Source organism: Neoarius graeffei, chromosome 16 (assembly GCF_027579695.1).
Source record: "Neoarius graeffei isolate fNeoGra1 chromosome 16, fNeoGra1.pri, whole genome shotgun sequence".
NCBI lineage: Eukaryota > Metazoa > Chordata > Actinopteri > Siluriformes > Ariidae > Neoarius > Neoarius graeffei.
This window is the reverse complement of record NC_083584.1, coordinates 70,827,407-70,844,440: the sequence shown is the minus strand read 5'-3', so window position 1 is coordinate 70,844,440 and position 17,034 is coordinate 70,827,407. Positions and strand designations below refer to the sequence as shown.

Below are 17,034 nucleotides of genomic sequence, written 5' to 3'. Positions count from 1 at the left end.
TGGTAATTATTAATGTAAACAAAAACAGGTTGCCTGTTAATCATCCCTCCACCATGTCAGCTTGCCCAGATCTGTGTGGCACTCATGCCCCTTTTCCACCAAAGCAGTTCCAGGGCTGGTTCGGGGCCAGTGCTTAGTTTGGAACCGGGTTTTCTGTTTCCACTGACAAAGAACTGGCTCTGGGGCCAGAAAAACCGGTTCCAGGCTAGCACCAACTCTCTGCTGGGCCAGAGGAAAGAACTGCTTACGTCGGGGGGGGGGTTAAGACCAACAACAATAGCAAGACCGCCAAAGCTGACATAACACCGGCTAACATTAGCTCATAACAAAGGCTAACATAAGCATCTCACATTCAGTGTAAGTAAGAGTCAAAACGTTTAGGTTATTACCTGTCTCCTAGAACGTAATCGCCGTCCACTCAAAACCTGTCGATCAACACAAACATACTGGATCTGCCGTTTTCTGATCCCAATGAAGCACCGTAAAGCCAGAAGCAGCAGCTGTACAAACGTGAAGTCATCCATTATTGTTGTTGTTGCTGCTGCTTCTTCTCCATGTTGTTGCTTCGATGTTCGCGCCAAGGTTTATGCAAACGCAGCGACATAACTGACGTATACAGTGACGTAATGACGTGGCTCCCCTTTGCACCCCGAGCTATGGAAAAGCAAACTGGTTCTCAGCTGGCTCACAAGTTGAACGAGCTGTGAACCAGCACTGGCCCTGAACCAGCCCTGGAACTGATTTGGTGGAAAAGGGGCATCACTCACCTCATTGTGATTGTCAATGTGACGGTCCTGGTGCGGCTCAAACCAGTAGGACTCTATCCCGAGCCCTACATTCTCCCTCTCTTCCCCAACTAACTCGTCTTCATCCCCATCACGCAAGACATACGCGGTGTCCGAAATCACTCACTACTCACTATATAGCGAGCTCACCATGTTGTAGTGCTGTCCAAATGTATAGTGAGAATTATTACAACAGACAATTATTACACCCGGTGCAGCAACGAGAGAATATTTCATTAAAAACGGTAAGAGAATAGAAAATAAGCTAAAACAGAATAAACTACATAAAATACGAGAATAAAAGTCAGAGTGCAGAGTGAGGAATTAACCAAAAGCCTCAAATTTGATTTAATAAAAGGCAAAGAAGAAAGTATTCAGCCTTGATTTAAAAGAACTGAAAGATGCAGCAGACACAAAGTGCTCTGTATTTATTAATGTGGGAAATACGTTCAGTACAATATGGGCTTATTATTCTGAAAACCCACCAGCCGTCTGACCTGGCATGTTTTAATTGTGCGACAGTAATTATGTAAATAACAGCGCGGCAGAGTAGTGTCCAAAAGTGTTTTTTTTTTTCATTTTACCAATGAGCTCACGATATAGTCCTCTATATAGAATTCCTTAGACAGTGAGTAGGGAATAGCGAACGAGTGAGTGATTTCAGACACCGCTCATAGCTCACAACTCATGTTCTGCCGGCGCGCCTTCCAGGCAGGGGTTCACCAATCTACGTCATTTACGCTTTGGGCCGTTCTCAGCAGAAGGGAAGGGTATCCCAGGCATCACTTTGTGACGGGAGGTTTAAACGTTTTATTTACTTTTTTCATCTCCACACCTTGCGATCACATTGAAAGTTTGTATTAAAATCTATAAAATGACATCAGGGAGACCCGTACGTGTCAGTATCACTGACGTACACAAGTATAAATGAAATGACATCCTAAAGATAATGTAAAGCCATAAAATATGACTAAGCTGCAGAATGTGTGTGTGAGACCTGCACTGCTGCTCTCAGGAAACGCTTTAACAGGTTTTGCAGAAGGGTGTGTGTTGATGAAGGGCCGCTCAGTGGGATACTCAGTGTAGGAGGCCAAAGACACACAGTCCAACATCTGGCTCATCTCCTACACACACACACACACAGAGAAGTTAGAAGAAACTATTTCGTTTACATCCATCTTTTTCCAGTGTTAACAATACAATATAGTTATTTATATAATAATGTTTTTATATATTATAATTTATAAAATAATACAAGTTTAAAATTTGACTAATTTGGATTAGGGATGTAAACAGTTAATCAACTATCAGTTAATTGTCGAAAAGAATTTAATCGATTAAATTAATTGTAGGTTAAATGACTCTAGGGCCATTTTCCACAGGAGTTTTTTTTTTCAGTGAAATGTCATGGTGTCGCCAGTTGAGGGTGTCATTACTTAATCTAGGCCACACCGAACATACTTGAACATAACGCGGGATTCTCGCGGGCGGCGAGAGACCCAGCACACAAACACGAGGCAGTCAAAACGGAGTGGAGTATGGGAGCATTTCAAACTAATTAATGATGACAAAGACGCTCAATGTAAACTCTGCGGTACTACGTTTAAGTTCAGCAGCTCTACGAGTTCGCTAAGATACCACCTTCAAAACCTGCATGCAGCCGTGTTGCAGGGAGGAAGTCCATCGCCTTCACAACCGACTATCGCCGCGGTGATGGGAAGGCGAGTATGCGATGACAGGAAAGCTGAGGGCATTACTTGGAGGATTTGCGGCATGATCAAAAAAAGATACAGTTGTGCTCATAAGTTTACATACCCTGGCAGAATGTTTGCTTTCTTGGCCTTTTTTCAGAGAATATGAATGATAACACAAAAACTTCTTTCCCCACTCATGGTTAGTGGTTGGGTGAAGCCATTTATTGATAAACAACTGTTTTCTCTATTTTTAAATCATAATGACAACAAAAAACATCCAAATGACCCTAATCAAAAGTTTACATAGCCCAGTTCTTAATGACGTGTATTGCCCCCTCGAACATCAATGACAGCCTGAAGTCTTTTGTGGTAGTTGTGGATGAGGCTCTTTATTTTCTCAGATGGTAAAGCTGCCCATTCTTCTTGTCAAAAAGCCTCCAGTTCCTGTAAATTCCTGGGCTGTCTTGCATGAACTGCGCATTTGAGATCTCCCCAGAGTGGCTCAATGATATTGAGGTCAGGAGACTGAGATGGCCACTCCAGAACCTTCACCTTGTTCTGCTGTAGCCAATGACAGGTCGACTTGGCCTTGTGTTTTGGATCGTTGTCATGTTGGAACGTCCAAGTACGTCCCATGTGCAGCTTCCGGGCTGATGAGTGCAAATTTGCCTCCAGTATTTGTTGATAACGTGCTGCATTCATCTTTCCTTCAACTTTGCCTTTGTAGCTCACACATCCCCAAAACATCAGTGATCCACCTCCGTGCTTTACAGTAGGAATGGTGTTCCTTTCATCATAGGCCTTGTTGACACCTCTCCAAATGTAACGTTTATGTTTGTGGCCAGAAAGTTCAATTTTGGTCTCATCACTCCAAATTACCTTGGTCCAGAAGTTTTGAGGCTTGTCTCTGTGCTGTTTGGCATAAATTTTTGTTGGTCTACCTGACCGTGGTTTGGTTTTAACAGAGCCCCTGATTTTCCATTTGTTAATCACAGTTTGAACACTGCTGACTGGCATTATCAATTCCGTGGATCTCTTTTTGTATTCCTTTCCTGTTTTATACAGTTCAACTACCTTTTCCCGTAGATCCGTTGACAATTATTTTGCTTTCCCCATGACTCAGAATCCAGAACCGTCAGTGGCTGGATGAAAGATGCAAGAGTCTGTCTGGATCCCAGAAACTCACTCAGCTTTTATGCACACACACTGATTACAAGCAAACAGATCACAGGTGAGGATGCTACCTTTAGTAGCCATTCAAACCCATTTGTGTCAACTTCTGTGCATGTTATCAGGCCAAAATCACCAGGGTATGTGAACTTTTGATCAGGGTCATTTGGGTAGTTTCTGTTGTCATTATGATTTAAAAAGAGAAAAAAGTCGTTTGACAATAAATGGTTTCACCCAACCACTAAGCATGAGTGGAAAAGATGTTTTTGTGTTATCATTAATATTCTCTGAAAAATGGTCAAAGAATCATAGATTCTGCCAGGGTATGTAAACTTATGAGCACAACCGTATGATGCCAATTAGCACCACTGATGGCGAGGGATTTCGGGAGTTAATACACTTCATGGAGCCAAGTTATAATATCCCTTCTCGAGCGACCATAACTACCCGCCCGGAAGCACGCTACAAAAACAAGAAGGCTGAGCTAAAAACACAGCTAGCTGCGGCTAATGTGGCTTTGACGACGGAGTGTTGGACGGCACTGACTACAGAAAGCTGCATTACAGTGACTTGCCACTACACTGAAAACGACTGGCAGGTAAAGTCCTTCTCACCGAGAGCTTCTCCGAGAGACATACAGCTGATAATTTAGCTGACAAACTGAACCAGGCTGTGGAGTCATGGGGACTCACCAGGCGTGTAATAGCCTGTGTTCACGACAATGCTCGGAACATTGTCTCGGCAAACAACCCCACACGTCAGTTGGAAATCAGTTTCGTGCTTTGCGCTAGGGTTGGGCGGTATTACGGTAAGAAGGTATCCCGAGGTATCCAAAAGTACCAACGGTATCGGTCTCATTACCGTCATTTAAAAAAAATATATAATATCTAAAATATGGAGTACATGAGGTCATAATATAAAATAATAAATTGAAGATCATCCCGAATAACTGTGTGATCGTATTTTCACTAATTCTATCAATTTCCTAAAGAAGTTCTCATCGCGTGCAGGGTTGTTTATGTCGTTACCATGGCAACCCTGCGTGACATTTAGAGTCTGACAGAAAGCTTCGCAAGAGACTCTTTGCAAGAGATCCCGTCTCTCTCTCCCCCGCTCATTTCCTGTCTCTCTATACTGTCCTATCTAAAAAAAAAAAGAGACTGAGACCGCGGTTGAAAGATGGCAAGTCAAGATAACGAGTTAGTGGTAAAAAAAAATACAACATCGGCAGTGTGTCAGTATTTTGGTTTCAAACCAAACGAAAAATCTAATCTGTCCCCTAAGGCACACCATAGCCTGGGGTACTCCACTTCCACGAGATCTCTCCAATGAGTTGTGTTTTGAGTAGGTTACATGAGTAACAACAAGGTAAAATAATATAACGTATGACATTTGGGATGTGGGTAATAAACGTTTGAAATGTCATCTACTGAAGAAACGGAAGAAAACATCGTAGCGTAAACTGTTAGGTTTCTGGTGGGAATTAGCAATGCGCTTGCTGTCTTTGTTGGGTGTGTTAAACCGTATGGATTTAAGTGGAATAATTGTAAGGAGTTATGTGATCAAGACAACGTTTAAAGCAAGGTAAGGCCATTTGATTATTAATTTCCCCGCCATGGCATGACGTGGGCCCATATGATTTTGCCTTGTGCAGCTATCACGCATTTGAATTAGGTTCGCCTCATTTGCGCTGAAGAATATGGTTTATCGCGCAGTCTAAACGGACTTGGGTGTTGGTTGATTCTTTTTATTTTTTTTATTTCCCATGCTTGAAAGGGTATGATCCTGCTCATCGTGTACTTTTTTTGATGGAGTAGGTGAAATAGTGCTGCAAATGGCGTTTCAACGCAGACATGTGTAAACGACAGTTGAATGCTATTTTCAAGATGAAGGAAGAGTTGCGTGATGCTTTGAAATATCTCTTAATCCATTCATCAATGCACAAAATTCACTTTGCTGCTTAATCCATACCACAATGCACACAATTCGCTATGCTGCTTTTAAATAGTACATTTGAGGCATAGGCGCACGTTACACAGTAGGCCGAAACAAAATATTATTTTTTTCTCGGTAATACCGTATACCCCGGGAAAACACAGAGACAGTTTAAAGGTATCAAAATTTGGATACCGCCCAACCCTACTTTGCGCATACTTTAAATCTGGCCGTCAACGACGGATTCGCTGCTGCTGGTGTCAACCGAGTAATTGCAGCTGCTGGCAGGTTGGTGATAGCCTGAGCCCGCCCATCCTAAGCGTGACGCAACATGAGGGCCTGTTGCGAGCTTAGTCTGGCCAGGCAAGCTATCTACAGCTCTTCCAAGCTCCCGAAAAATCGGGAGCCAATCAACTTCGAGCATCTCCAATGGCCCTGGGTAGAGGCGTGTTCAAGGCAGTGACGTAGTAGAACTGCGACCGGAAGCCATAGATTGTTTACAGAATCTATGCCGGAAGCGCTTCATTCACTAGAAACATTACGAACATGGAGCAAGTTCTCATTGAAAACGGAGCAAAGAGCAGCCCTGGAGGTATTTATTGAAAGGAAGGACGTTTTCGCCTTGCTCCCGACCGGCTTCGTAAGAGTTTAATCTACCAGTTAGCCCCGTCGCGTCACATACATCAGAGGAAAGAGTGATGTGATTGGTTTAAGCTTCGTCACAGCCTTTTCTGGCTTCGACCAGTAGCAAACTGAGGCATTTCAGGGAGGCGGGTCAACCACGCGCTTTGGGAAACGGTTGGGCTTAATATCTTTGCCAGACCAAATGCTCTAAGAGCTTTGAAGTCGCGTTAGCCAGACTAGGTTGGTGAAACACTTCCACCACAGCACTCCAGCAACGAAAGTGCTCGAAGCAAAACAAAAACAAATGCAGCTACCAGCTCATCGGCTTATTCAGTCCTGCAAAACCAGGTGGAACTCTGTATGTGAAATGTTTGGCAGACTCGTAGAACAGCGATGGGCCGTGTGTGCTGTACTATCAGACCGCTCAGTGACCAAGCTTACAGATGCGAGGACGCTGGAGTTGAGAGACGACTTCTGGCAGCTGATGGAAGACATGGCGCCAGCACTGGAGGCTCTCAAATGCGCAACTACTGTAATGTCTGCAGATACTGAGGTATCCATATCCAACACATACCCAATCACATTCAGTCTGATCAACACGCACCTCAAGACGGCAGATGGAGACGGCAGCAGAGTGGCGGAATTCAAATCTAAAGTGCGCACTTCGTTGGTTGAACGGATGAAGGCAAGCTATGGCCATTAATTAATTAAATTCTCAATCAACATCACATTTGAGCTCTATATTAACAGATTGTGGGGTGCATAACTTAATACTTATCACTGACACATTGTCACAGTATAAACTGCGTTTTTATGCAGTTGTTACAGTACCCTTGTCATGTCAAACCTTATTAAATAAAACTCTGATGCTAGCTTTCTCATTTATTTCATTTTTAGCAGGTTGAGTCTGAAGACCTCACATCAACAACGCCAATGATAGCAACGATGCTGGACCCACGGCATAAGCACCTGGGATTTCTGGTGCCAGCAAGCAGGATCTCAGCTCATTCCAAGCTGCTTGAACTGGCTATGGCAGAACATGTGAGCTGCACATCATGAGATGATGAAGCCACCACTGGAGATGATGTGCAAGTCCAGGGAGCTGCACTTCAGAGGCACACTTCTGCTATGACTCTTTCACTGGGTGAAAACTATACCACTAGCTGCAACAATGACATAGAAAAAGAAGTGGACATGTTTCTCAAGGATCCCTCACCACTCCTTGATTCCAGTCCCACAGAATGGTGGAAAGTCAATGAAGGCCGATTCCCGAGGCTGACAAATGTGGCACGACGATATCTGTGCATACCGGGCACGTCTGTCTCATCTGAACATGTATTCTCAGCAGTTGGCCTCACTGTAAACAGGCTGCGCACACGACTTACTCCAGACCATGTTAATATGCTTATTTTCCTGAACAAAAATACAGGGGTCTAGGTCAGGAGTCTATTGAAAACACATTCAGTGCGTTTACATGCACATAGAGAAAATCGAATTTCTGCCGTAGCTCGACTGAAATCGAAGTTCTAAATGCCATGGAAACACCTTAGCTCGGCTGAAATTGAACCGAACCGGATTTCTCGTAATCAAGCTACGCGACGTAGATTATGCGATTGTGGCCGAGCTACTTAGTGCATGTAAACCCTATCGAGCTACGTAGTCGAGCTACTTACTTCAGCACTGCCCCTTCCGGAAGTGACGAGACCACAAGCGGGAAACACAACAGCCTCGGTCGGCATGACAACAGTAGTAGAAACGTGCACTTCTGGAGCAATGAGGAGACAGAGTTCATGCTCATTCAGCTTAAGGAGTTGAATATATATATGAATGAAAATATATCTCGATGTTGCTGTCCTCGTCGTCGTTCTTCTTGTGAACACGGAACTGATAACTTTGTTTATACTCTTGAATAGCTCTTCTTCATGACGACAACCGGAAGTGTACCAACACGATGGGGCGTGTAGCGCCACCTGTGGCTCGGGTGCACAATGTACCTCACACAATAGCTCGATTTCCTTGTGTGCATGTAGGATTGGATTTCTCTGGCACCCCTGCTGGGACCCTTGGCTCGATTACCGACAGTAGCTCGATTTGGATGTGCATGTAAACGCACTGAGACAGGAATGTTTTTGTTTCAGGAGAGGTAGCCTATATCTTCATTTAATTGTTTAATAGAGGCCCTCTAATTTTACTGTCACCTTCCTCAGGGATGATTCAAGTTGTGTTCAGTACTATATGTTACTGTAAGTTTCCAGGGCTAGTAATCTTAGAGCCTCTGCATGCTCTTGTGACAAGGCTTTCGCAGATAGCTTTTCGCAGACAGTTGTAATTTATCGTTGAGCGGGGAGTAATAGGCGTGCGCAATGTTATTCACCGCCACAACGCAAGGGGGCGTGAAGTCGCTAGGAGTAGTTGGTGGGTGTGGTTAGTGGAGTGTTTATCCTCCGGTTACTTATAATGACTAGAACTGGAGTCGTATAGATGTACGTACTTCCTCGATCAACCGCTCTTCGTGCTGCTCCATCTTCGCTCGTGTTTTTAAAAATGGCGGCCGTGAAAACAAACCAAACCGAGAAAGTACACTGTAAAAAAAGAATAGTTGAGAATACTTGAAATTTCAAGGCAACAGTCTGCATTAAGAATTTTATGTTTTGCCAATGATGTGCCCATGATAATCCAAACTATGATAAAACTGTTATCTTTGTTAAGAATTCTTAATTAAGTCAATTTTCAATTCCTCATTCTGCCAACATAGATTTCTCTTTTTGCTGAACAGTGGCATTCACAGTAGTACAAAAAGGCAATCAGACTTTTCTGGGGGGCTTTTTTCACCTTTATTTGGATAGGACAGTGTAGAGACAGGAAATGAGCGGGAGAGAGGAACAGGGAGGGATCGGGAAATGACCTCGGGTCGGAATCAAACCCTGGTCCCCGGATTTACGGTATGGCGCCTTATCCACCTGAGCCACTACGCCATACCCACGACGTGGGTTTTAAAAACTTTATTTCAATATTGAAGTTTTGTAATTGTGTAGAACAATGAAAAAAGGCATGTATAGTTTAATGATAAATTGTGACACCCTCAGGGGTGTCGTGGCTCAGGTGGATAAGGCGCCATACCATAAATCCGGGGACCCGGGTTCGGTTCCGACCCGAGGTCATTTCCCGATCCCTCCCCGTCTCTCTCTCTCCTGCTCATTTCCTGTCTCTACGCTGTCCTATCCAAATAGAGGTGAAAAAAGCCGCAAAAAAATCTAAAAAAAAATTGTGATAACCTCAATTGCCTTTTTGCACTACTGTGAATGCCACTGTTCAGCAAAAAGAGAAATCTATGTTGGCAGAATGAGGAATTGAAAATTGACTTAATTAAGAATTCTTAATAAAGATAACAGTTTTATCATAGTTTGGATTATCATGGGCACATCGTTGGCAAAACATAAAATTCTTAATGCAGACTGTTGCCTTGAAATTTCAAGTATTCTCAACTATTTTTTTTTACAGTGTAGGGAAGCGGAAGTGCGTGTACATCGGATGTAGAGTGGACCAATCAGAGCCCTCTTGTCTGCGAGGCTTCTGCGGTGGTCTACGCAGACGCCATCTGCGAGGACTGCGTTGTCAGCATAAACTGGCCTTTACTGTTACCTTTCTCAGAGCAAGGGGGATTATTATAAGTGCTGCTGCTAATGTTTCAAGTTTTTCATACAAGTACTTTACCAGATAATTATATGTAGGCTTAATATTGTATAGGCTAAGCCCATATTGTATAGATTTAAAATTTATTTTATGCTGCTTAATGTTTCACATGCAACAGGTGAGCCAGTGCACATTTTTTTTATGTATTTCAATTTATTTTGGTTAAATGCCATTATCTGTACTGTATCCCAACTGGTACAATAAAACATTAATTGGGGAATATAACGTGTATTTTTTTTATTCAGTATATATGCAATATTTTGCTTTACATTAAAGACACCGTGAGAAATGTATGTTCTCAGGAAAAAAGCCGCTTATCAGTTAATCGTTAATCGATCGATAAGGTCAATCAACTACCGATTAATGAATTAATCGATAATTTGCATCCCTAATTTGGATCAATTCTTTGAATCGTTTAGAAAAGTCCTGAATTTCTTTTCCTAAAAAAAAAAAATCATAAACATTCATTAACAGGTAAAGAATGCCAAGAGTGATGACTGTTGTCTTATTAAATTTAAATTATAAATGTTGTTTGGTTTGTGCAGGTAAACATGCTAACAGTTTCCTAGCAACATGCTAACAGTTTCCACAGTTCATTACCTTCTCCCTCAGAGCCGCTGATGCTCCAGGTTTCTCCATCACACTGGAAACCTCTCACTCACTCACACACACTACCGGCATCGCCAGCGAATTTTAATAAATATTGGCATGATATGAAGGAAAGAAACCCACCAACTCCGCTGTACAAACATCAAATACAATATTAGCGCGTAAATTGAACACGGTGAAGACAGCAACAACAAAACATAAATCTAAAACATGGCGGCGTCACTGAAGTAATTTCAAAATAAAAGCTTTTCGCGCTGCGATCATTTCAGATGCTGATGACTGAAATTAATGTCCTCTCATGCTTAGGGGGCCAAGCAGGGTGCTGGAAGGCGATTGCGTCTGCAAGTATTCATCATCATCATTTTTCTGTCATAAAAGTATTTGGGCAGCAAAAACTATACATTGTACAGGCACCAAACTTGGACTGCATCAGAATACACAAACACGACCGTTCAAAAGTTTGGGGTCATCTTGAAATGTCCTTATTTTTGAAAGAAAAGCACTGTTCTTTTCAATGAAGATCACTTTAAACTAGGGCGGCACGGTGGTGTAGTGGTTAGCGCTGTCACCTCACAGCAAGAAGGTCCTGGGTTCGAGCCCCGGTGCCAGCGAGGGCCTTTCTGTGTGGAGTTTGCATGTTCTCCCCGTGTCCGCGTGGGTTTCCTCCGGGTGCTCCGGTTTCCCCCACAGTCCAAAGACATGCAGGTTAGGTTAACTGGTGACTCTAAATTGAGCGTAAGTGTGAATGTGAGTGTGAATGGTTGTCTGTGTCTATGTGTCAGCCCTGTGATGACCTGGCGACTTGTCCAGGGTGTACCCCGCCTTTCGCCCGTAGTCAGCTGGGATAGGCTCCAGCTTGCCTACGACCCTGTAGAAGGATAAAGCGGCTAGAGATAATGAGATGAGATGAGATCACTTTAAACTAATCAGAAATCCACTCTATACATTGCTAATGTGGTAAATGACTATTCTAGCTGCAAATGTCTGTTTTTTGGTGCAATATCTCCATAGGTGTATAGAGGCCCATTTCCAGCAACTCTCACTCCAGTGTTCTAATGGTACAATGTGTTTGCTCATTGCCTCAGAAGGCTAATGGATGATTAGAAAACCCTTGTACAATCGTGTTAGCACAGCTGAAAACAGTTGAGCTCTTTAGAGAAGCTATAAAACTGACCTTCCTTTGAGCAGATTGAGTTTCTGGAGCATCACATTAATTTGTGGGGTCGATTAAATGCTCAAAATGGCCAGAAAAATGTCTTGACTATATTTTCTATTCATTTTACAACTTATGGTGGGAAATAAAAGTGTGACTTTTCATGGAAAACACAAAATTGTCTGGGTGACCCCAAACTTTTGAACGGTAGTGTAGTTTCACGCTATTAGTACAAAAATATACATACAGTGGTGCTTGAAAGTTTGTGAACCCTTTAGAATTTTCTATCTTTCTGCATAAATATGACCTAAAATATCATCAGATTTTCACACAAATCCTAAAAGTAGATAAAGAGAACCCAGTTAAATAAATGAGACAAAAATATCATACTTGGTCATTTATTTATTGAGGAAAATGATCCAATATTACATATCTGTGAGTGGAAAAAGTATGTGAACCTCTAGGATAAGCAGTTAATTTGAAGGTGAAATTAGAGTCAGGTGTTTTCAGTCAATGGGATGACAATCAGGTGTGAGTGGGCACCCTGTTTTATTTAAAGAACAGGGATCTATCAAAGTCTGATCTTCACAACATGTGTTTGTGGAAGTGTATCATGGCACGAACAAAGGAGATTTCTGAGGACCTCAGAAAAAGCGTTGTTGAAGCTCATTAGGCTGGAAAAGGTTACAAAACCTTAAAGAGTTTGGACTCCACCAATCCACAGTCAGAAAGATTGTGTACAAATGGAGGAAATTCAAGACCATTGTTACCCTCCCCAGGAACAGTCGACCAACAGAGATCACTCCAAGAGCAAGGCATGTAATAGTCGGCGAGGTCACAAAGGACCCCAGGGTAACTTCGAAGCAACTGAAGGCCTCTCTCACATTGGCTAATGTTAATGTTCATGAGTCCACCATCAGTAGAACACTGAACAACAATGGTGTGCCTGGCAGGGTTGCAAGGAGAAAGCCACTGCTCTCCAAAACGATCATTGCTGCTCATCTGCAGTTTGCTAAAGATCACGTGGACAAGCCAGAAGGCTGTTGGAAAAATGTTTTGTGGATGGATGAGATCAAAATAGAACTTTTTTGGTTTAAATGAGAAGTGTTATGTTTGGACAAAATAAAACACTGCATTCCAGCATAAGAACCTTATCCCATCTGTGAAACATGGTGGTGTTAGTATCATGGTTTGGGCCTGTTTTACTGCATCTGGGCCAGGACAGCTTGCCATCATTGATGGAACAATGAATTCTGAATTATACCAGCGAATTCTAAAGGAAAATGTCAGGACATCTGTCTATGAACTGAATCTCAAGAGAAGGTGGGTCATGCAGCAAGACAACAACTGTAAGCACACAAGTCGTTCTACCAAAGAATGTTTAAAGAAGAATAAAGTTAATGTTTTGGAATGGCCAAGTCAAAGTCCTGACTTTAATCCAATCAAAATGTTGTGGAAGGACCTGAAGCGAGCAGTTAATGTGAGGAAACCCACCAACATCCCAGAGTTGAAGCTGTTCTGTATGGAGGAATGGGCTAAAATTCCTCAAGCCGGTGTGCAGGACTGATCAACAGTTACCGGAAACGTTTATGGCCCTTTTCCACTACCCTTTTTCAGCTCACTTCAGCTCGCTTCAGCTCACTTCAGCCCGACACGGCTCGCGTTTCGACTACCAAAAACCAGCACGACTCAGCTCGTCTCAGCCCTGCTTAGCCCCTAAAACTCGCACCGTTTTGGAGTAGGGCTGAAGCGAGCCAAGCCGTGCCGAGTGAGGTTGGGGGCGTGAGCAGACACTCCCCTGTGCACTGATTGGTGAGGAGGCGTGTCCTCACATGCCCACACACGCCCCGCGAGCGCGCTGGGATCTGTAAACACCGTAAACCCGGAAGGAGAATAATTACGAATTACGAGAATTTCTGAAGCCTTATGCGCCTCGCCTCATCTATACGCTCTTGCCAGTATCTGTCCGCGTTGTCGGTGACAACAAGCCACAGCACCAAGACCAGCAACACTAACGACTCCATGTCCTCCATGTTTATTGTTTACTATCCGGGTCGTGAGACTACCGCTTAAAAGATCACTGAATCAGTGACATACAGAGCATCGTGGACGAGTTCGCGGAGCGCAAGGCTCGCCGTATGCCCTTCAAATAATGCGCGCAGTAGGCTATTGATGTTTTATTATGACCAGTGTTGGGCACGTTACTTTCAAAAAGTAATTAGTTATAGTTACTAGTTACTTTTCCCAAAAAGTAACTGAGTTAGTAACGGAGTTACTTTGTCATAAAAGTAACTAATTACCAGGGAAAGTAATTATTCCGTTACATTTTGTTCCCCCCCCCCCCAAAAAAAAAAAAAATCAAATTCAATTAGTGTAATCATAATAAAAGTGAATGTTAAATGTGTTTAATGACTGAAATGGACACTTAACAGAACCAGTTAGTAACATTATCTACACTATATTAATATTTTTGTGGGACAATGTGAGATAAGACATCTATCAAATGTAATATATTTCTGTAGTTATTAAAATTGTTACTAATTACTGGCCACTGACGAGGACAAACGCTTTGTTCCTCGACATAATGTGCATTGCACGTAAACACTCTTGCCTTTTATTTCAAGTAATGAAAAGTGCTGGCTGTATTTCCAGTGTGAAAGCGCAGTGTTGGGCTGACCGCTCGCCATCGCTGGGTCTTCCGATTGAAAGAGCGCGCAGTAGTGCAGTAGGCGTGGCCTACCTACGCCTGTTGTCCAAATCTACTCTGATTGGCTTACTGTGCCGTTGTCTCGTGTCTCCCCGCCCCACACTAAAGCAGAGTAAAGAAAGGCTGAACGAGCAGCGTGCCAGATGAAAACAGCTTTAATAAAGTAACGCATAGTGTTTTATTGTAAGTAACGGGAACGGCGTTATAACGATGTAAAAAGTAATTAGTTAGATTACTCGTTACTAAAAAAAAGTAACGCCGTTAGTAACGCCGTTTATTCTAACGCCGTTATTCCCATCACTGATTATGACCCATGTACAGTATGTCGCCGAATGTTTTTTTGTTTCTGAGTTACATGTTCGTTTGAAGGACTTAATGTATAAAATAACATAGTTGCACCCCGTAGTGTTGAAATTGGTAAACACAGTACATTCAGTGAGGTTTGCACCGCCCTCCTTTTATTTCTGACTCTTCCTGTCACCACTCTGAGCGCTCATTCGTATGCCCTTCAAATAATGTGCGCAGTATAGGCTATTGATGTTTTATTATGAGCCATGTACAGTATCCTAATGTTTTTTGTTTCTGAGTTACATGTTCGTTTGAAGGACTTGATGTACTAAATAACATATAGTTGCACCCGGTAGTGTTGAAATTGGTAAACACCGCAGTTGCGGACATTTTGTAGCCTAAAATGATGTTATGATAAGCTTTAATAAAGGGCCCGGTCATTTGCCCCGCCCCCGGCCCGGCTCTGACTTGTTCCGCCACTGTCACTGATGTCACTGTTTGCGCTGCTTAACGACATCACGTGACGTCCACCCACTTTCGCTAACTCCACCCAATGTGTCCACCCACTTCCAGCCAGCACGGTTCAGCGCGGTTGTAGTCGAAATGCAACTCCAACAGCCCCGCTCAGCTCGACTCAGCACGGCACGGCTCAGCCGCGTTTGTAGTGGAAAAGCGGCAATAGTTGCAGTTGCTGCTGTACAAGGGGGTCGCACCAGATACTGAAAGCAAAGGTTCACATACTTTTGCCACTCACAGATATGTAATACTGGATCATTTTCCTCAATAAATAAATAAATGACCAAGTATAATATTTTTTGTCTCATTTGTTTAACTGGGTTCTCTTTGTCTACTTTTAGGACTTGTGTGAAAATCTGATGATGTTTTAGGTCATATTTATGCAGAAATATAGAAAATTCTAAAGGGTTCACAAACTTTCAAGCACCACTCGGCGTGTGTGTATATATGGGGTGTCTGAATACTCAGTAGGCATCCTATAATTCAGCTGGAACCTCCAAATAATCTAAGAAGAATTTCCCCTGGGGAAAATAGAAAGATGATGGTAGACTGAATAAAAACTGGCTGTTGCAGCATCCAAGTGGTGTCTCTGTTGGTGCCCAAATGTAAATATCAGGAGTAATTTAAATATAAGTCGAGGCAGAAAACATATCTGTTTAGCCAAGATTTTTGTTAATAGTTTTTATTAGGTAAAGGATTAGATCTGGAGGGTTCTCAGGCATAGTGTTTTGGTAAACTGGGATGTATGGATGCTGTTGGCCACCCACTCTCACTCATTCACTCAGGTTTGTTGACTGTAGTGGCTGGATGCTTTATGTCCCAGGGCGCCCTCATGCCTGTGTTACCTTTTGGCTCTCCCCTTTTAGTTATGCTGTCATAGTTAGTCTTGCCGGAGTCCCTGCTTGCACTCCATGCAAAATGTATACTGTTCTTACTTTTTAGGTGACATTGGGCATACCCAACAACCTTTGTTCCCCCCCCCATCCCTCTGAGTTACATGTCGACCCTGAGACACCAGTGATGCTGACCTCTTCTGCTCCTCGGACTTACCTGATCCATCCTGATGCCCTATGTCTGGCTGGAGTCTCATCACATTGCTCCTGTGGAGGACGACCCCATATGGACAGTTGAAAGTCACACTTGGAAGACGCTCTGGACACTTACAGTAATGGTCTTGTGGCTGAGGACTACAGCTGACTTGCTAACTTTAGGACTGCAGTTGTCATGAAGAGTTTTGCACTCAAGTTTCCATCAATGAACAGTTTATAACTTCAGCAAAACAGACTTCATGTTAAAACTATAATGATTTTCCTGGTTTCACAGTTATACTTTGTGACTCTATAGGACACAGTTATAGAAATGAGTTATTTATAAATCACGCTATCTGTCATCACCCAAATAAGGATGGGTTCTCTTTTGAGTCTGGTTCCCCTGAGTTTTTTTTCCTTGTGTCATCTGAGGGAATTTTTCCTTGCCACCGTCGACTCAGGCGTGCTCATTGGGGATAGATTAGGGATAAAATTAGCTCATGTTTAAAGTTTTTAATTTTCTGTAAAGCTGCTTTGCAACAATGTCTGTTGTTAAAAGCGCTATAAAAATAAACTGGACTTGACTTGACATTTCTATGTGAGTATACAACTACTATTCCAGAAAAGTTGGGACACTGTGTAAAGCATGAATAAAAACAGAATGTGATGATTTGTAAATTTTAGAAACCCCATGTTTAATTGAAAATAGTACAACGACAACATATCAAATGCTGAAACTGAGAAATTTTATCTCATCTCATCTCATTATCTCTAGCCGCTTTATCAGCTGGGAGAAATGTTATTGTTTTTGAAAAATGTATGCTCATTTTGA

General features: G+C 42.7%; 1 protein-coding gene across 3 annotated transcripts in view; it reads right to left on the bottom strand.

Annotated features, from left to right (window-relative positions):
* Positions 1 to 10,680, bottom strand: part of cep57 (centrosomal protein 57) — a 29,887-nt gene extending 19,207 nt beyond the window's left edge. Inside the window, exons 1-2 of one of the 3 annotated variants that reach the window (XM_060943415.1) lie at positions 10,502 to 10,680; positions 1,783 to 1,909 (exon numbers count right to left, since the gene is read on the bottom strand). In XM_060943415.1, coding sequence (XP_060799398.1) covers positions 1,783 to 1,909; positions 10,502 to 10,540 — 166 coding nt within the window. In that variant the 5' untranslated portion in view covers positions 10,541 to 10,680. Of the gene's footprint in view, positions 1 to 1,782; positions 1,910 to 7,881; positions 8,095 to 10,501 lie in introns of those variants that run through there. The other 2 variants (XM_060943416.1, XM_060943414.1) reach the window with 2 other exon arrangements.
* Between the last annotated feature and the right edge of the window lie 6,354 nt (positions 10,681 to 17,034).